General features: G+C 37.9%; 1 protein-coding gene across 1 annotated transcript in view; it reads left to right on the forward strand.

Annotated features, from left to right (window-relative positions):
• TTN (titin) overlaps positions 1-20,633 on the forward strand; it is a 249,629-nt gene that overhangs the window by 124,363 nt on the left and 104,633 nt on the right. Inside the window, exons 154-181 of the mRNA XM_067298992.1 lie at positions 10-120; positions 1,404-1,484; positions 2,631-2,711; positions 3,394-3,477; positions 3,809-3,958; positions 4,718-5,626; positions 5,731-5,814; positions 6,078-6,152; positions 7,600-7,683; positions 8,722-8,805; positions 9,066-9,149; positions 9,503-9,570; positions 9,607-9,673; positions 9,939-10,022; positions 10,970-11,053; positions 12,092-12,175; positions 12,436-12,519; positions 12,873-13,049; positions 13,276-13,374; positions 13,659-13,742; positions 14,425-14,508; positions 14,853-14,948; positions 15,515-15,589; positions 16,572-16,652; positions 18,232-18,336; positions 18,860-18,937; positions 19,322-19,375; positions 19,598-19,681. Coding sequence (XP_067155093.1) covers positions 10-120; positions 1,404-1,484; positions 2,631-2,711; positions 3,394-3,477; positions 3,809-3,958; positions 4,718-5,626; positions 5,731-5,814; positions 6,078-6,152; positions 7,600-7,683; positions 8,722-8,805; positions 9,066-9,149; positions 9,503-9,570; positions 9,607-9,673; positions 9,939-10,022; positions 10,970-11,053; positions 12,092-12,175; positions 12,436-12,519; positions 12,873-13,049; positions 13,276-13,374; positions 13,659-13,742; positions 14,425-14,508; positions 14,853-14,948; positions 15,515-15,589; positions 16,572-16,652; positions 18,232-18,336; positions 18,860-18,937; positions 19,322-19,375; positions 19,598-19,681 — 3,315 coding nt within the window. The remainder of the gene's footprint in view (positions 1-9; positions 121-1,403; positions 1,485-2,630; positions 2,712-3,393; positions 3,478-3,808; positions 3,959-4,717; positions 5,627-5,730; positions 5,815-6,077; positions 6,153-7,599; positions 7,684-8,721; positions 8,806-9,065; positions 9,150-9,502; positions 9,571-9,606; positions 9,674-9,938; positions 10,023-10,969; positions 11,054-12,091; positions 12,176-12,435; positions 12,520-12,872; positions 13,050-13,275; positions 13,375-13,658; positions 13,743-14,424; positions 14,509-14,852; positions 14,949-15,514; positions 15,590-16,571; positions 16,653-18,231; positions 18,337-18,859; positions 18,938-19,321; positions 19,376-19,597; positions 19,682-20,633) is intronic.

The following is a 20,633-nucleotide window of genomic DNA, read 5'->3' on the forward strand; positions in this document are numbered from 1 at the left end:
TCTTTAAAGTGCCTGCACTAGTTAAGAAAGCTGTTCCAGAAGAAAAAGTACCTATTGCTGTGCCTAAAAAAACAGAACCTGCTCCTGTGCTGAAAGAACCAGAACCTCCATTACCTAAAGGTAGTTTGATAAACTCATAAAATTGACGTCTTGTCTTCTTTTGCTGATCAGATCTATTGTGTCTCCTAAACTGTGTCTAAATTGTAATAATTTAAGATATTTGTAGTTCACATGTCAGATTTATGACATCTATGTTGTATGCAACCCTTTTCATATTTCTTTACTAGTCTTATTTATTTGTATGTGTACTTGAAATTCATGAAATGAAAATCTCTTATATATCCTTCAAGTGCCTGAAGTGCCCAAGAAAGCAATCCCTGAAAAGAAACCTGTCCCTGTGTCTAAAAAGCCGGAAGCCCCACCACCCAAAGGTACAAGCCAGCATACCCTTTCCTTCTCCTTTTTCAAGTTTCTTCTGTCTCTTGTTTTTTCGTTGTTGTCAAATGCTTAGAAATTAGTTGAGGTTACCTGTTCCTTCTATGGCACAGAATTTATGTCAGAAACCAGCCAAAAGGACTGAAAATAATATGGAAAACTGTAGTTGAGTCAGTAGACAGTGAGATTAACGGAACAAATATTTTCACTTCATGGGTATTTCATAGGTCCTGTGAATAGCCTGCAAAAAAAAAAAAAAGCCAAGCAAGAAGTATATACACTTCCTCTTTCACAGTACTCATTAAACTGAGTGGTCCGTTGATTGAATTTTGAGTGGAGATAGCATTAGTCTCAGAAACCAGTTGTTATAATTCATTCAGGTTCTTTAGAAGCCTGTTGGAACCACCAGCTTGTGTGGCATGTCACCACTGGATGACAAAGGACCCTGGCAAAGTCACGTTAAACTCTTCTTTGATAGAGGAATCCAATCAATAAGACATTTCTGAACATGTAATTTTTGTCAGTGTGTCTGCTCATGTCTACTTGTTTCGTCTTACTTTTCTGTTCTTAATGTTCCATTTTTCTAATTCTTAGAAGTAAAGTACACTGATATCTTTAAAGTTCCTGAGGTACCTAAGAAATCTGTCTCAGAAGAGAAATACCTGTTTCTGTGCCTAAAAAGCCAATAGCACCACCACCTAGAGATATATGTCAACAATGGTGAAACTCTGAAGAGAAGATTTCTCTTTCTCTTGGGCGTTAGGGATTATATTAAACTTTATTTCTCATTTCCAAATATTCCTAGTAGTATATAGCAGTATACAACATTTTTTGCATAACACGTCTCTTTTCATATTTGGCCTAATGAATCTTTCTAATGTGTTTCTTATGAAAGTCTTTCTTCTTAATAATTTACATGTCTTTAAATGTCTTAAACATAACAAAAATGAATGCTGTTTTCTTTAAAGTACCAGAGGTGCCCAAGACAATCCCAGAAGAGAAAGTACCTGTTGCTGTGCCTAAAAAAACAGAACCACCACCAGCCAAAGGTATGTTTCACTACAGATAAAAGTATTTTTTTTGGAAGAGAAAACAATCTCTGCCTTGTTTCTGTGAATGTTGGGGGGGGGGGTGTTGTTAGTGTTTTAAAAACCTCTTGTTCTATTATCTTTATTTTCTGTGGCCACAGTTCTACATATGCTAGTGTTTTGAAAACTCTAAACCCTCTTTTTTGAACAATAACCATAATTAGTGTACCAGTGAGTCAGAAATACTGATAAAATTGCATGGAGAAGAGACTGATCCTTGAAGACCATAGCAAGAAATATTAAAGAGAAAACAGGGCTTCTGTAATCTGAAATATTTTGGACTGACAATGAAAAGTTAGCTCCAAAAGAGAGCTTGAGAACTTCAAAGTACAGAATAAATGACACCGGTGTCACACGGAAGAAAACTCTCCATTTATAGATGAAAAATTGATGCAGAGAAGAAGTCATCATGCACAGAAGAATGTAACCAGGAATGGAGAAAGAACAGTGTCAACTTTAGTCAAATTGCAATCAGAGAGATAGTTGAATAAAACTGAAGAATAATCTAAATTAGGAGGAGAAAAAACTCCAGAAGTCTCTGAGGTGTTCCCTCAGATTCTACAGGGACATAAAGGAAACTTAAGTCAATAAACACATCAAAACAATGGTTCCGTTAAGGACATTCATAATTTGCAATTTCTACTCCAAATTTTTGAACTTAGCTGTAAAATTCCATATAATAACAGAAAATAACCTCTTTCTTTAAAGTGCCAGAAGTGCCCAAGGAAGTGGTTCTTGAAGAGAAAATCAAAGTTGCTGTGCCTAAAAAGCCAGAAGTTCCACCAGCTAAAGGTACTTGCCATTAATAAGACCCTGGCAATAATTTGTCTTCCTTTCACTGATAAAGCCTTTTTGATACTATTCTTCCATCTTTTCTACCTTATAAACTGTGACTTATGTATTTCATTTTGGGGAGCAGCCTCTTTTCCCCTTGATGATACTCTCAAATGACTCTTGTCAAGAATGAGAGCAAAAAGCCTATTTGGGAAAGGGTAGTATGTCTAATTGATGCTGTCTGGTGTCCTTTTTGCTTGTTTTTTCCCCCACTTTACTGCTATTTTAAAATAATTTAAATTCTTAGCATTAACATAAGTATTAATTTTTAAGTGCCAGAAGTGCCCAAGAAAATCCCAGACGAGAAAGTACCTGTTGCTGAGCCTAAAAAACCAGAAGTTGCACCACCTAAAGGTATTTCTCATTATGAGACAAACAGAAGGGAAAACATTAGTCTGTTAATATTTTAACACTATAGAAAACAATAAGACAGACCTCTGTTGGAATTTTCTTCTGTTATCTAAGGTTTTTCAAGTCTGTTAATGTGGAAAAAAAGAGATCTGGGAAATTATTGTCCTCACTAATATTGTTCTGCTGTTATTCTTTAATGCTGCTTTTGAAATTCATATAGTAAAAGTTATTAATATTTTTCAAGTGCCTGAGGTACCAAGGAAAGTGGTCCCAGAAGAGGTTTCAGTCAAAGTACCAAAGAAACCAGAACCTCCACCAGCTAAAGGTAACAGCTGTAAATGATGAATAAAAGAATAACTATTTGTTCTCTAGAGTATTATTTTAACATACTAGGGGTTTTTTGCTATAAAAGATCTATAAATTATTTTTGTTGTGTAAATTGTAGTGTTTCCATGTGTGTGAGAGAGATAAAGAGAGAGAGAACTTGGCCTTTTTGTAGCCAGCAAGAGACTACTACCTCAGAGAGATATCAGAGAGAATTTTCTGTAGACAAGGAAAAAAGTTGATATTCATAGCCAAAACCAGTGATGTTTTTGATGTTCCTGAGTTCTGCTTTTTCTTATCTTTACAACTGCAGACACAGGTTTGAATTTCATACAAATAAAACAAATTACTTTCTTTAAAGTGCCTGAGGTGCCCAAGAAAGTGGTTCCAGAAGAAAAAGTATACATTGAAGTTCCTAAAAAACCAGAGCCTCCACCACCTAAAGGTACATGTTCCATACTGATAGACATACAGAAATTTTCATTCGTTTCTCTGAATATTATCTTTTAAAATCTGCATCATCCTCTTTTTTTATATTCTGATATTTATAAATGTTACAGATTGTGTTGTCATCTTCCCTTGTGAATAGTTCCAAGTAAGCAACAATAGATATTACTGGTACACATCAAGCAATATGAAAAATACATAACGGGCTTATCTGAGCCTCTTTTCTTTTTTCTGATGTTGTTTGATAATTTTCACCTTGGAGCTATTGTCTCCTTTTTAATTCCTAGTCTTCGAATTCCTAAAAGTAAATCAAATAAATATCTTTAAAGAACCTGAGATGCCGAAGAAAGTTGTTCCAGAAAAGAAAGTACCTGTGCCTAAAATACCAGAACCTGAGGTTGTGCCTAAAGAACCAGAACCCGAAGTTGTCCCAGAACCTGAGGCTGTACCTGAAGAACCAGAACCTCTACTTGCAAAAGGTAAATCTCAACAGTAATAATAACAACAATATTTTTCCTCTTATCTTTACAACTATTATTTTCCAGGCCTTCTGTTTTCTGAGATTCTAAACTGTTCTTGTTCTATGAGTCCTGCACATGTGTACGTCTGTGAGACAGACATACGTGGGTCTTTTTGACGAATTGTGACAAATCTGGGATGTCTGAATTACCTGTATTTTATGCTTCAATTCTTCGTACTATTTTGGGTTATACTTGCTGTTCTTCCTAGCATATGTTTCAGTTCATGAAAACAAATGCAACTAATATCTTTAAATTGATAATGGTCGAAGAAGGGGAAGTACCCATCAGAGTAGCTAAGAGCAGAAAGTATCAATGTATTAAAATATGAGAAACTCTACCAGGAAAAATTAGATGCCATCACTGATAATTCTTGAAAGAGTCTTCAGCTTATTACTTGCAGAGTTTTTAATATCTTTTGTCTTGTCAATTCTGTTCATAATTATCATGAATTTTACTTACAGCTTAAGTTATACTGTGAATGCATGTATGCTTTTCTGAGTGGGGGTGTGAGGGGTATCTGTATGTGTGCATATGAAGGGAGAAAAGCCAAAATGTGTCTACCCATCCTGAAAATGGCCAGCATAAATGAGGGATGCTTGCTATGTTTTTAATGTTTCCATTACAATTGTGTTTTTATGGTTTATGATTCACTTAAACTTGATATGTATGTCTGAGTAGTTGTTAACTTAAGAACTAATATCTTTTATGTACATGAAGTGGCTGAGACATCTCTCCCAGCAGAGAAAGGACCTGTTGCAGTTTTCCAAAAACCAAAGCCGACTGCAGCACCCCAAAAACCAAAGCCCTCTGTGGCACCTCGAAAACAAGAACCTGCTGCAATGCCCCCCAAAACAGAGCCTTTTGTGGTGCCTGAGGTTCCAGAACCTGTTGTAGCACCCCGAAAACCGCAGCATTTTGTGGAATCTGAGGAGCCTGAGCCTGTTTTGGCTCCCCAAGAAACAGAACCTGTTGTGACACTGGAGGAGAAAGAACATGTTATGACACCCCAAAAACCAGAGCCTGTTGTGGTACCTGAGAAACCAGAGCTGATTGTGGCACCTGAGGAGCCCAAGTCTGTTGTGGCACCCCAAAAACTAAAGCATGTCTTGCCCCCCAAACCAAGGCCCGTTGTGGCGCCCAAAAAAACAGAGCCTGTTGTGGCATCTGAAGAACCAGAGCTCACTGTGGCACCTGAGGAGCCAAAGACAGTTGTGGCACCCCATAAATCAGAGCATGTTGTGGTGTCCCCAAAAACAAAGCCTTCTGTGGCACCCCAAAAATCAGAGCTTTTTGTGGCACCTGAAGAAAGACAGTTTGTTGCAGAGTCTCAAAAAACAAAGCCTTTTGCAGTGTCCCCCAAAACAAAGCCTGTTGTGGCACCCCAGAGGCCAGAACCTGTTGTGGTGCTTGAGGAACCAGAGCCTGTTTTGGCACCCCGAAAACCACAGCCTTCTGCAGCACCCCAAAAAACAGCACCTGCTGTGGCACCTGAGGAACCAGCGCCTGCTGTGGCACTCGAGGAACCAGCGCCTGTTGTGGCACCTGAGGAACCAGCGTCAGCTAAGGTGCCTCAAAAGCCAGAGCCTGTTGCTGTACCTAAAAAACGAACAGCTCCACGGGCTAAAGGTACATCTTATGAACAGGATCTCTTTTCCTTCTCTCAAATAGTATGTTTCACCCTCATTTTAAAGCTTAATACACATAATTAAAAGATACTAATATCTTTAAAGAGCCTGTAATGCCCAAGAAGGCTGTCCCAGAAGAGAAAACTCCTGTAGCTGTTCCCAGAAAACCAGAACCTCCATCAGCCAGAGGTACATATTATCATGGGTATCATGATAAACACACCAAATCTTCTCTTAAGCACTGTCTTAACCTCTTTTGTTCTGTCTGTCATGCCCAGTCTGAAATTTTAAATGATGTTTGCTGAACAATTTGTATTGAGCATGAGTGTGTGGCTGACTGACTGATTAGTAGCAGATTGTTACTTCCGAATATTTCTACTGTACTCTATGTTTCAGTCTGTGCATTGATGTTTAGATGTATTATAACTGTAAATGCACTAATAACTTTGAAGTGCCTGAGATGCCTGAGAGGACTTTCCCAAAGGAGAGAGTGCCCATTGCTGTACTTAAAAAAAACCAGGAGCTCTGCTTGCTAAAGGTACATGCCATCATCAACATCATCAGAGGGAAGATTATTTTTTGAGTTTCATTTTAAATTTTTTCCCGTCACACTTTGATATCTAAAATGTGGGAAAGATGTACCAAATAATAACCGAATGCAGGGGTGTCAAATGTTTGCCCTACTAAACCCATCCAAACTTTTGTTACACTGTTTTTTGGCATATTCAAAAAGTTTGAGAGGTTATATTTGATTTTTTTAGGCTATAGCAATCAATCAAGCAGGTATGATGAAATCCAGTCTCTCAGAAAATGCCAGAATTCTGTGCATGCTAATATGAGAATGGATACATAAACCACTGTCTTTATTATGGGTAGGGATGAGGAGGGGCAGAAAGAAAGAACAAACAGAAACTGAAGGCTTCTGCAGAGAGTATCTGTTTCTGTACCCAGAGCAAAATAATTGCAAATAGCTTCAGGTGTCTGTGTTGACATGGGTAGCATCATGGAGCAGAATCTTCTTCTTAAGCCGTTAATTATTCTTTTCACTGTGTTTTGTCATAAGTCAACATTCTCCACTATCTGCGATTTGTAAAGTTGTTGGACTAGTGAGTTGTAAGATACTTGTGGACACTTAATTCTTTGAGCTTTATAAGAGGCATTTATTTTCTCAGTCTCTTTCACATATTCAGAATAAGGAGGATGAAAGACTTTATAATTGAAATATTAAATAAATATTTAAGGATACTGTAAATCTGTATGCAGCCTAAAATGATGGAGTGTTGCATCATTTCTTTTAGAAAGTCCCAAGCACTGGACAGAGAAGTATACATTCCATCAACACAGATTCCCTCCATCTGAAAGACAATGAGATTCAATAAACTGTAGTACTAGCTCATAGTGATGACGTTTTAAGTATTTAAGCCATTTAGATAAATATGATAGGAAACAGTTGAAAGCAGCGTGTAGTGATTAGAGTGGAAGCCAGAGTTCTTCTAGGAAAGAAAATGCTAAGCAAAAAAGAGAGGAAGAATACAAAGATAGAAGAAGAAAGAGGAAGGAGTAAAATTGTAGGGCAAAAATAGTGATAATGCCCACATAACAACTAAAAAGATGATGTGGACTGCCAAGAAAGAGCACAGACCAAACAGTCATGAATGACACATGACAGATGATTTTCATATACATTTGGATTCCATAAGCAGGTCTTTGCTCAATTGTTTTACAAAGAGGACATACCTTTTTACATTCCCACCTTGACTCAAAAATTGCAACTAAAAGCAGAATTCCCATCTCCTGCATGAACGTATTTGACACCCGAGTCATTGCACACGTTTGAAGCAAAGTATAAATGACAACTGAATGTAACCCCAGCACTGTCTCAGATAAGACTGTGTTTGTGTGTTGGTGTTTGTCTTGTAAGTTCCTGTGCATCTGTTGTCCTCACAGAACTAAAATATACTAATATCTTTGAAGTGCCTGAGGTGCCCAGGAAAGCTGTTCTGGAAGAGTGCATACCTGTAGCTGTGCCAGAAAAACCAGAACCTGCACCAGCTCGAGGTACTTGTTGGCGTGAGCCTCAGCCTGAAGATGACTGTTTCTTACTGTCTTAAATCTTATGTTTGATGTCTGTTATCCTGTCCCTTTGTGATTACCTGAAACTTTTTTGTGCTGTGTATGAACTGGGTATTCAATTATCTAGCATGTTTTAAAGAACACAAAAGATATTTTGACTTTACTACTTAGTTTTTGTCTTCTGAATGATCAGACACTAGCATTTTAAATTTTAAAACTTGATTGCATGTTTTTCAGGGTAGTGTCCAAAGCTGTAATGTAAATTGACACAGTGAGTGTCCGCATGATTCTGTAGACAGCCTCAGTGAGTGTACACAAGAGGCGTGAACCTTCCAACGCTGAAAGCCCTTTTCTTTAACTCAGGCATGCACATATGAGAGCAGTGAAAGAAAGTGATGGCATATGGAGTATTTAAAGCAAACTCTGATCGTTTCAGAGGCCGTAAAGAGCAAGGGGTGGATATTAAATCCAGTGAATCATATGGGCTGTGGAAGTTGGCACAAGAAAGGGAAAGCTGAGGGAAGAAGGGAGTTTCTGAGGACAAGAAAAGAAGCCAGTAAAGAGAACATCCTAAACAAAGAGTAGGAATGGAAAAGGAAAGAAAGAGCAATGATGCTGATGGGATTTTTATTCCTCACTCCATGACTGCCCAGGGCTGTGTTGTGAAGATCAGTGATAGATAAGACATGGACTTAGGTCGCTCCTGGGGAGCCACCAGCTTCCAGCAGGGCTGAGGATGGTGGTGTCCCCTCACAAGGAGGGAAGCCTGCTACGTAGGGAGAGGGGATATCTTAATTCACACCCTCACCTGGGAGTCCTATTTAAACACAGCCGTCAGTTTTCTCCCAGGATGTACTGGGCATCATCACCCTGTATGTGTGTATGTGTGTGTGCACGAGTGGAGACGCTGAGTGATGCTGTTGGTCCAGTTCAGTTACTTTCTGGAGTGCATCCTTGTCTCATGTTTCGTTGTGCATCTTCCTGTTTAATATATAAACCTGACTATTACTAATATCTTCCAAGTGCCTGAGGTGCCCTGGAAGGCTGCTCCTGAAGAAGAAATGCCTGTGGCCATTCCTGAAGCACCAGAGCCTCCAGCACCCAGAGGTACCTTCTCCATGGATACCTTAACAAAGGAGATACTTAATTTTCTTCTCTTAAGCATTGTCTTGCCCTCACTTGGCCTGTGTCTGTTTTGAGTTTGAGACGTGCAAGGTTGTGCACACTGGGTAAATCGTGGCGCACGTGTGCGTGAGGTATTGAACGTGCCTTTGTGATGTACGACGTCTGTGTTGTTTCGCTGTTTTTTGTTACGTTTGGCACATGTTTTCAGCAAAGTAAAATGAAACACACCAATATCTTTGAAGTGCCTGAGATGCCTGAGAGGGAGGTCCCAGAAGAGGAGGTACCGGTTCCTGTGCCTAGAGAGCCAGAAGCTCCACCAGCTACAGGTATACGGGGGTGTCCTGAGCGAGCCTGCCTTGCCCGCTGGCTTATCGCTCTATTGAATGCTCTTTGCCCTGTCCGCATTCAGCTGGGAGGTGTGTGAGCAGTATTTGGTCCTGCTCTGTCTATACGTGCCTGTACGTGCATGGGGGAGAGAACGGGGCTAGTCAGCAAACGCTTTCTCATAAGCCCACACTTTGGCTCTTTGCTGGAAACAGCCCACATGAGGGAAGAGTTGCTGTTTGCAGAGGACTCCCTGGTAGTCTTTCAAGGGCTTACTTTTATGGTTTGCTGTTCGCCATTTTGCTGTATGCACATCTTTAGCCCTGTCAGGTAAAAGGAACTAATATCTTTAAAGCGCCTGAGGTGATGATTGAGCAGGAAGAGCCAGAAGAGGAGGTGCCGGTGGTTGTTCCCCAAAAGCCTGTGGCTGTGCCCAAGAAGCCTGTGGCTGTGCCCAAGAAGCCTGTGGCTGTGCCCAAGAAACCTGTGGCTGTGCCCAAGAAACCAGAAGCTCCTCAAGCTAAAGGTACAACTTCTGGGGAAAGCTGCTTTCCTATTTCATGTCTTGATTCATACTATCTTTTTTTATCCCTTCTTTTGTGTAACATTTGTCACGTGTCTGCTACCCCTAGCCTCCCCCATGCTTGAAACTGCATGAGTGACTAGCCAACTACACGCAGGTGGAATGTTACAGTGTTACAAACATCTAAATTCCTTGATTTTGTGATCAGTGTTATAATCTTTTGTACTTATCTTTACTGTGAAATTAAGAGGAAATAATGTCTTTAAAGTCCTTGAGGTGCCCAAGAAAGCTGTCCCACAAGAGAAAGCGCCTGTTGCTGTACTCAAAAAAACAGAACTACCACCAGCCAAAGGTACATGTCATCATTATTAGTGTCATATAAGTAGGACGCATCGTGTTCTTCTGGACTTAATTGAGCTAACTTTACTTGTGATGCTCTGAGAGATGTGAGTGAAGAATATAAACTGCAATGTCGGGTGCCAGAAACTTGGCATAATGACTAGATCCAGTTCCTTGAAAAACATCTGCAGTTTGCTGACCTGTTTGTAAAGTTTATGGTTTAAGATTTAAGGAGTGCTTACTTTAAAGAGAATGACCATTTGTTCTGAAGAAAGGTCTGAAAAGGTGTCTTCAGTTTAAAGTACATGATGCTGCATCCCTGAATCTTCTAACAGTCCATACTGATGGATGACAGCAGCAGTATCAGTTCTCCACCCCTCTAAAAGTTTGAGTCAGTGAACCAAGGAAAACATTGGATATATCAACTGATGATCCCATTAGCACGTGAAAGAACCTTTAGTATGGGCCAAAGGAGAATAGAGGAAGTATGCATTCCTGTAGGCAAAGTGATCTACAAAGAAGACAGGATCTGTGCAAAACAGAAAATGGACAGTTGTATAGAACTGAAATTATTGATAGAAAGAAGTGATAATAGTAAAGCAAAGGATCTTCAAAAATGATGTTACAATGACCAGTCATGAATGACACATGACAGATGATTTTCATATACATTTGGATTCCATAAGCAGGTCTTTGCTCAATTGTTTTACAAAGAGGACATACCTTTTTACATTCCCACCTTGACTCAAAAATTGCAACTAAAAGCAGAATTCCCATCTCCTGCATGAACGTATTTGACACCCGAGTCATTGCACACGTTTGAAGCAAAGTATAAATGACAACTGAATGTAACCCCAGCACTGTCTCAGATAAGACTGTGTTTGTGTGTTGGTGTTTGTCTTGTAAGTTCCTGTGCATCTGTTGTCCTCACAGAACTAAAATATACTAATATCTTTGAAGTGCCTGAGGTGCCCAGGAAAGCTGTTCTGGAAGAGTGCATACCTGTAGCTGTGCCAGAAAAACCAGAACCTGCACCAGCTCGAGGTACTTGTTGGCGTGAGCCTCAGCCTGAAGATGACTGTTTCTTACTGTCTTAAATCTTATGTTTGATGTCTGTTATCCTGTCCCTTTGTGATTACCTGAAACTTTTTTGTGCTGTGTATGAACTGGGTATTCAATTATCTAGCATGTTTTAAAGAACACAAAAGATATTTTGACTTTACTACTTAGTTTTTGTCTTCTGAATGATCAGACACTAGCATTTTAAATTTTAAAACTTGATTGCATGTTTTTCAGGGTAGTGTCCAAAGCTGTAATGTAAATTGACACAGTGAGTGTCCGCATGATTCTGTAGACAGCCTCAGTGAGTGTACACAAGAGGCGTGAACCTTCCAACGCTGAAAGCCCTTTTCTTTAACTCAGGCATGCACATATGAGAGCAGTGAAAGAAAGTGATGGCATATGGAGTATTTAAAGCAAACTCTGATCGTTTCAGAGGCCGTAAAGAGCAAGGGGTGGATATTAAATCCAGTGAATCATATGGGCTGTGGAAGTTGGCACAAGAAAGGGAAAGCTGAGGGAAGAAGGGAGTTTCTGAGGACAAGAAAAGAAGCCAGTAAAGAGAACATCCTAAACAAAGAGTAGGAATGGAAAAGGAAAGAAAGAGCAATGATGCTGATGGGATTTTTATTCCTCACTCCATGACTGCCCAGGGCTGTGTTGTGAAGATCAGTGATAGATAAGACATGGACTTAGGTCGCTCCTGGGGAGCCACCAGCTTCCAGCAGGGCTGAGGATGGTGGTGTCCCCTCACAAGGAGGGAAGCCTGCTACGTAGGGAGAGGGGATATCTTAATTCACACCCTCACCTGGGAGTCCTATTTAAACACAGCCGTCAGTTTTCTCCCAGGATGTACTGGGCATCATCACCCTGTATGTGTGTATGTGTGTGTGCACGAGTGGAGACGCTGAGTGATGCTGTTGGTCCAGTTCAGTTACTTTCTGGAGTGCATCCTTGTCTCATGTTTCGTTGTGCATCTTCCTGTTTAATATATAAACCTGACTATTACTAATATCTTCCAAGTGCCTGAGGTGCCCTGGAAGGCTGCTCCTGAAGAAGAAATGCCTGTGGCCATTCCTGAAGCACCAGAGCCTCCAGCACCCAGAGGTACCTTCTCCATGGATACCTTAACAAAGGAGATACTTAATTTTCTTCTCTTAAGCATTGTCTTGCCCTCACTTGGCCTGTGTCTGTTTTGAGTTTGAGACGTGCAAGGTTGTGCACACTGGGTAAATCGTGGCGCACGTGTGCGTGAGGTATTGAACGTGCCTTTGTGATGTACGACGTCTGTGTTGTTTCGCTGTTTTTTGTTACGTTTGGCACATGTTTTCAGCAAAGTAAAATGAAACACACCAATATCTTTGAAGTGCCTGAGATGCCTGAGAGGGAGGTCCCAGAAGAGGAGGTACCGGTTCCTGTGCCTAGAGAGCCAGAAGCTCCACCAGCTACAGGTATACGGGGGTGTCCTGAGCGAGCCTGCCTTGCCCGCTGGCTTATCGCTCTATTGAATGCTCTTTGCCCTGTCCGCATTCAGCTGGGAGGTGTGTGAGCAGTATTTGGTCCTGCTCTGTCTATATGTGCCTGTACGTGCATGGGGGAGAGAACGGGGCTAGTCAGCAAACGCTTTCTCATAAGCCCACACTTTGGCTCTTTGCTGGAAACAGCCCACATGAGGGAAGAGTTGCTGTTTGCAGAGGACTCCCTGGTAGTCTTTCAAGGGCTTACTTTTATGGTTTGCTGTTCGCCATTTTGCTGTATGCACATCTTTAGCCCTGTCAGGTAAAAGGAACTAATATCTTTAAAGCGCCTGAGGTGATGATTGAGCAGGAAGAGCCAGAAGAGGAGGTGCCGGTGGTTGTTCCCCAAAAGCCTGTGGCTGTGCCCAAGAAGCCTGTGGCTGTGCCCAAGAAACCTGTGGCTGTACCCAAGAAACCAGAACCTGTGCCTGTCCTTAAAAAACGTGAAGTTCCTCCAGCTAAAGGTACTTGACATCAGTGACAAGGATCTCCTCTGTATTTTCTGATTACTTTTTTCCTTGTTTTACTGATACAACCAGTAGTCAAGTATCTGAGTGAGTATTCTATTACTGAAAATTTTAGTCTTCATCTTTTGAATATCTTACTCTTTTGGGTCATTGCACTTTTCAGTATTGTGCATACATGTATCTTAATATTCACAAAAGTAACAAATAACTAATATCTTTAAAGCACCTGAAATACCTGAGAGGACTGTCCCAGAAGAGAAAGTGCCTCTTGCAATACCTAAAAAGCCAGAATTTAAAGAAGCAGAGCCTCCTCCATCCAAAGGTACATCCTGCCAGGAGGAACCTCCTGAGAAGAAAACTTTGTTCTCACCTCTTGAAAATTTTTTTCTGTTCTTCTCTCTAGGTTTTTTAATAACTGAGTTTATAAAATGTGGCAGTTGTATTTAGACTACTTTGGGTAAAGACTCTCTGGAGCACATTCTTTCATGATTATTGATACTAATGTTATTCACTGTGATATTCTGTGTGCTAGTTGTCTTTGTCTTTTTTTATGTTTCGTACATATGTTTATGTACATGCAAATAAAAGGAACTAATATTTTTAAAGTGCCTGAGGTGCCCAAGAAAGCTGTCCCAGAGGAGAAAATACCTGTTGCTGTTCCTATAATACCTGAACCACTACCAATTGAAGGTATATGCCATCATGGATATCATTGTTAAGAAAATCCTTTGTCATATTCTTGCAAACATAAGACTTAATGTTGATGTTGTCCTTTCTTTTTCCATTTAAACATTTGTAAATTGTTCACTTTCTATTTTTAGGCAATACCAATCTATGTTTCTTGTATCTACTATTATATTTTCATTTATGAAAACAAAATATCACTTCCAAAATTAAATAATATTTTCCACTGACATATGCTCCTACTCAGGTTATTCTTAAGAAAGAGCGTCCTTTATTATTCTCTTTTTAAGACAATGATCAATTTCCACTAAATATGAGTCTCTTCAAACCTATTATTAGTCTTGCTGTTTGATCTTAAATGAACTGACAGCATTCCAGTTTTTATTCTTTCCAATTGCAATGAATCATCCACAAATTCAATGTTATTTAACTTTTATTGTACACACAAAAAATACACTATCCTTCACACAACCTTGAGTCATTCATACATATAAATAGAGAAGTAGTCTCAAAAGCTTGCATAAACTGCAAAGATAAGAGTATGAACAGATACTGAGTGAATACCTATCTTAAGCATATTTGTGTGTGTATATTAGAGTAGCTTTCTTTTTAGTGATATCTGTATAATTGTTCATGTGAAATGATCTTAGCATTGGAAACTTATACTAGTTGTCAATATTCTTTAAAGAATATGAAATCGTAAAGGAGATTGAGCCTGAAGAAGCAGAAGAAATTCCAGTTGCAGAAGTAGAAGAAGCTTTACCTGTTGAAGGTATATAAAGTAACTACAAGCTGCCAGACACCTTCCTTTCATTATTATGCATATTTTTCTTGTTCTGTCATTGTCCACACCTGTACGTTGTAGGTCTCAGTGTATTTCCTCTTCTGTCATTATGTGTTGGAAATGAATTCTGTTTTTTATATGTCAGCGTGGATGTCTGTCTGTGCTAGCAACAAAGCAATAGTTTAAGGCCCTTTTATACTCCCATTTAAATCAATGAGATTTTTTTCATTCACTTCTTTAGAAATAGAAAAAGAGCCATCCTTATGTCTGTACTCTTCATTTGTCTTTTGTGGTAGTAAATTTATACTAAATCTACCTAATATTATTTAAAGAGCCAGAACCTGAAAAGAAGATTCCTGAAAAGCGAAAACCACCAGCACCTACTCCACCAACAGAAGATATTAAATTGGCAAAAGAGCTACTTAAAGGTATAAGCATCTGAAGCCACAATTAACAGTGCAAATTCAAACATATAATCCTTTTAAATTGTATGATGAGTCTTGAAAAGCGTGCTTTAAAATATTCCACTTTTAGTCCTTTTTTTTTCCCTAATTTACTATCACTCTAATGGTGAGCCTTACTAATGGTCAATCCCCTATGAATTTTTAGCAGTGTTACGCCAAGTTAATTTATACAGGTTCTTTTCAATACTTACGGAAAAAATCAATTTATTTTTAAAATGTCTTAACAAAGTTAACACATTCTTATATCCCTAACATATTCTTCTATCTTTAATGCATTCTTACAAATGAAAAGAATCCTCAGCAATAATTTGCTGGTGCTACTCTACGAACATGGGTTTCAGATCAGCTGTTCTTCTTCCAGATCATCTGACTTCTTCTAAACAGTTACTTAGCAAGAATCTGAACTTTATATCTATTGTCTTTCTATTATGTCAATAATATTAATCAGTTGTTTGGGTTTTTTGGAGCAATTTTTTTGCATCTTTGAATCTAAGGATGTGTGTAGTAAAATTCAAATTATTTTCTTTAAGCTCCTGAATCAAGAAAGAAAGTTGTGACTGCAAAACCTGTTGAGCCTCCGAAACTGGAACCTCCACCTGCTAAAGGTACCTAGCTGATAGAAGCATCTTGCCTCATTCAAGCTTCTTATGAGCCCAGAGTTGTATTGCTCTGCTTCTTTAATTTGCTCCCAAATATCAAATGCTGTTTTTGTTAGGTTATGCTGAACAGTGGGCTCTAATCTTGGATATATATGTTCATGTTCTTATATTTATGTCCACCTTAATTTTCCATAATGCAAATCATGAGATGCAAGACAGATGATCACAGAAGAGTAAGAATAAGAGTGCTTTTATGAGTTTTGTCACTTGTGTAGATTCTCACTTCAGTTCTTTGCTTAGGGAGAAATAGAAGATAAACAAATATACTGTTTAAATGCTTTTTTAATATTCCATAGATATAAAACATTATTCAAACATATTTAATTTATAAAACATTATTCAAACATATTTAATTTACTATTGTCTAAAATGTAACTTAATTTTCTGAGAAAAACTTTCCATAGCTGGAGATGAATAATAAATTGAGCAAGCTTTTGTAGTTTACACTATAGGCCACCACCTTATATGTACTCCCTTATATTTTTCATATGTACTCAAACTTAAGCAAGCTAAGCAACACAGTGAACATCTCTTCTGAATGCTGTTCAAAGTTCAGAAATTAAAATGGCTTGATCCTTATGAATATCGTAGGTTGGCAGTTCAGATAAATAGGTAGCATAAGCCTGTAATGGAAGAGGAAAAAGAGAGATAACTCTCTTTGAATACATAACTTTTATAGTTTTGTCAGACCATACTTCTCTTTTGTTGATTTGTATGAGAATTTCCTCTTATGCATAGACCTATAAATCAACTGTGCATAAATACATACAGAAAAAGGATTAAAACTATCAACTTCAATCTCTGCAGTTTTATGTTTGCTTTGAATGTTCAGCTGGACCAGCTTTGTGTGTCTGGAGTGGTTAATTGTTGGTTACCTCTTATTACTGCCATGAACCCATAATAAAATCTGCAATAATGTTCTTTTAAGTGCCTGGACTTGTAAAGAAACCTCGCAGAATAATTCCTGAAGTTACCCCTCCACCAAAAGAAGAAGTTGTTTTGAAAAGAGGTATTGGTTCTGTTTTAAAAGCCTATATATTATGACTGTTCAGTACATTTCACTAAGTAGCACTGCTTTATGTGTGTGGTGGAAAAAATTACATAAATGAAGTACTACCTGATGTCCATTTCCTGGGGAAGGAGTTTATAGCTGCATGATGAAGCAGGGTCATTCTGAAAATTCATCAGATCCAAAGGCTTTATGGTGAAATTGGAGCATGATGCTGAGAATCTGGTTCCCTGTAACACTCTTTCTTCCATTTTGCTGTTCTTTGGAAAGCTGATACTAGAGTTGGCAGTTTTCTGGAACCCTAAATATTTTCCAGTGACAGCGTAAACATTGTTAAAAATCACATATGTAGCATCTGTATTCTCTCTTATGGATTTCTTAGAAGTAGTTCACAGACCCCAGGGATCCAGTGGTACTAATGAACATCAATCATTCTTTCCTACAAAGTCTGGAGCTTTCTAAATCACTTCACGCTCAGTTACTGCTTTAAAAAAAGAAAGCACTAATTCCCATTCTCCTTGAAAACCATGGCGGGGGGGGGGGGGAGGGGAGGGGAGGGGAGGGGATCATTCATGTCCGTATACCTTGCAGCTGACCTTCAAATTTCAGACAACATAAAACATAGATACTCAGTTCTTCAGATGACAGTCTCATTAGCTATCTAAGATAGAAATCTGACAGGACAAAAATAAGTGAAATGAAAACAAGACATGATATAAACTTGAACTCTCCAAACATTACATTGGAAGATTCAGTCCTGTTCCTTCACTGAAGTCAATAGGAGTTTAATCAAGAATTGTGCATTTTATCCCTGAAAATTATCAGTAACAGTAATATTAATGCATAATTATCTATGGTAATTCATCATTTAAATATAACATATATTCTTTTTATCCCACAAGAAGAAATGGGAATGATATAAGTTGTTCAAATGTTATATACAGCCATTTTTCTGCAGAATAAAACTTCATAGAATGAATCCAGTATTCATTCAGTGTAAATGTACAGATAAGATACATTAAGAAAAGTATCTAAAACGTACTGAAAAGCAAATGTAAGAGAACTGGAGCAATGTTATTTAACTTGTTACAACATTTTTAATATCATATTGGGTATTTGCAGATAAGATTAAAAGTAACTTGATATGAAATGTCCTTATTAAACAATATTCTACTTGATGCATAGTTACATGTAAATTGATGATCTTTTAAGAAAAAAATCTCATTATTATAGTAATTACTTCTACTATTCCTTAGAAGTATGTACCCATCATATCTTTTTCATGAAAGTACTACAATAAGAAATTTTCTTTTAGTGTAGATAGTTAAAAATATCTTTCCCCTCATAGGAACTTCTCTTAATTAAAGTTTCTTTTTGCTCTGGGTGACTTTGAAATTAAAAATACTTTCACAATAATATCTTAAGTAGTTATACAAAATCTTCCATTCATACTAAACAATATATTTTAGATGCCTATTTCTTCTTTATTGTGTTTAGTTGGGTAATATTTTGTCTTGTTCACTGTCTTACTCTTTTGTTTATTAGTGCTCTAAAGGCTGAAATTCCTTTTCTTTTAAAGTTCTTAAAAAGACACCAGAAGAAGAAGAACCTAAACCTGAGAAAGAACCTAAACCAGAAGTTAAACCAGTACCTACACCAATAGAAAAAATTAAGAAACCTGAAGGTACTAGATTACATTTGTATCTATCTGATAAAGAATAACTCAAAAAAAAAAACCCAAAAACCCACTTTCAAGCAGTATTCTGTGAAATTAAGGAATGGAAGCCGGATTTAGCTTTCATTAGTCTAATTGTATGAATTAAAGCTGTGCTGAAAGCAAAGCCAAATTTGACACCCACATTTGGATCTGAATTCTGCATTTTGTGATTCTGTTTCTCCATCTTCACTGTGCATAGAGGAGAACTTTACAAACATTTTGTAATACATATAGAAATATATCTACACTGAAATAATTAGTTAATCCAAATATTTGTTTAGTTAAAATCTTGCAAATATTTGTCCTTTTGTCCATTTAATGTTTCTAATTTATTCAAATCTCGCTCTTAAAAATACATATTCCTAAATCTTGCAAACATCTGAAACTATGTGTACAGAAAATGAAAACTTTTAAATATGTTGGGATAATGGTTATTTGGGGATTCAAGGTATTTAAATATATCTTACAAAATGAAAATAATATTTTAAAGTCCCAGAAGTTCCTAAGAAGAAAACTGAGATACCTGTCATAAAAAAGGAGGAGAAACATGTGCCTGAACCACCAAAAGGTACAAATGCATGGCGACTCTTTTCCTTACTGCTGCAACTAAACAATATCCATCACTGAATGTCAAGTTGTACTAAAATAACGCATTACTATCATCGAGTCTATCCATGACTATTCTGTCATGATTAACCACTTTACGTTCTTCTGGGCTTCTTTTTCATCTTTATTTCTTCAGTGCTTGAAAAATACATCTTTTTCTATTGTGTCTTGCTTTAAGAGAGTCTACCTCAAGTTAATTTATTGCTTTTTGGCTAAATAAAGTATAAAACAATAAAGTCTGTCTTCCATTAACTCTCTGGGTATTGCTGCTGCTAACTTTAATGTTCAATGAGACTATAAAACATGTAGATTAACCTATTTGTTATTGCTGTGTTTGAAATGCCAGAACCAAAGCCAGCAGCTATCCCAGTTCCTGCGCCTGAACCTAAACCTGCAGTTGGTAAGACTTCTTTAGTCATGAATAGCGGTGCACTCTTTGTTGTGCATCTTGTATTCTCCATTCAGAGATTTCTGTTAAAAGTACATTACACAATGTACTCAATTTTAGTGCTATGAGGAGCGGAAGTTTCACACACTTTACAGAACATTTTAGAGAATATTGTACTTAAAACAAAAGAATTTAGTATAGCAAATACATGAGTACTGTTATTCTTTTCTACAGCTCTAAAATCTCCAAAACCTGCAGCAGAACCAGCACCCACTGTTACCGCTCCAGTGACAGTCCCTGTTGTTGGAAAGAAAGCAGGTATTATCTTAATTCTATTCTATTCACAGAGCTTTACTCTCTGAGATACCTAATTACATTCAAGATAAAAGGAGAATTAAGGGCTGTACGTTCATATAAATCATTAATTCCAAGAAGATTTAAGGTCCTCTTCATTGTGCTAGATACTTTCACCTAAACTGAAAGAACTCATGTCTCTGTGATATACCATTCAGTTGAATCTGTGTTCTTGTTTCTTGATGGTTTAATGTGTGCCTTCATTTATTGTCCTACTATGAAATATCTGTATTCTGTTGATTCCTTGGTGTTCCTCATGTCCTGATGTATGTCTTGTGAACTACATGTTGGATTTTCTGTATAACGAATGGAAGGTTACACACATTTCTTTAAAAAATGCTGTTTTGTTTGGTTTTCTGCTTTGTAATTTGTTTTTGAAGTGCTGATGAAAAGTGGCAATAATATTGAAGAACTAGAATATTATTACTTTTATTTGATATACTTATGACCCTGGTCAGACCTGTTGTGAAAAATGAACCCTGAGGAGTCCCTTCCCCCTAAAGCACTCAGAGTTTCAGATTCAACAGTAGAGTTGATGTACATGCTGCTCACCTGTTGTTCAGAGGGCCTTATCTTAAAGTGCAGTTCACATCCTGGACATTTAAGCAGCCCACTCATGAATGCCTCTTGGCATTTTGTAATGTAGCCAGACCTGCAGTGACACCACTAATTCATTTTATAGAGGTGGCCATGTAGGCATTAGAGAGCCGTCATTTTCTGCTACTTTTAACCTGGATTGCATTTGAATTGGCAAATTAGTGGTACATTGCTCTGTAGCCTAACAGCAGTTTACTTAGGTCCTTTGTGCTATTTGTGTGTGCAATTCTTATCTTTCTCTTGTTTTGTGATTGTACTGAAAATTGTGTTGTATGAAGGAACAAGTGTTCTATGTTCATTTTATTTCAGGTATAGCTGG

This window comes from Apteryx mantelli, chromosome 6, assembly GCF_036417845.1.
Source record: "Apteryx mantelli isolate bAptMan1 chromosome 6, bAptMan1.hap1, whole genome shotgun sequence".
Lineage (NCBI taxonomy): Eukaryota > Metazoa > Chordata > Aves > Apterygiformes > Apterygidae > Apteryx > Apteryx mantelli.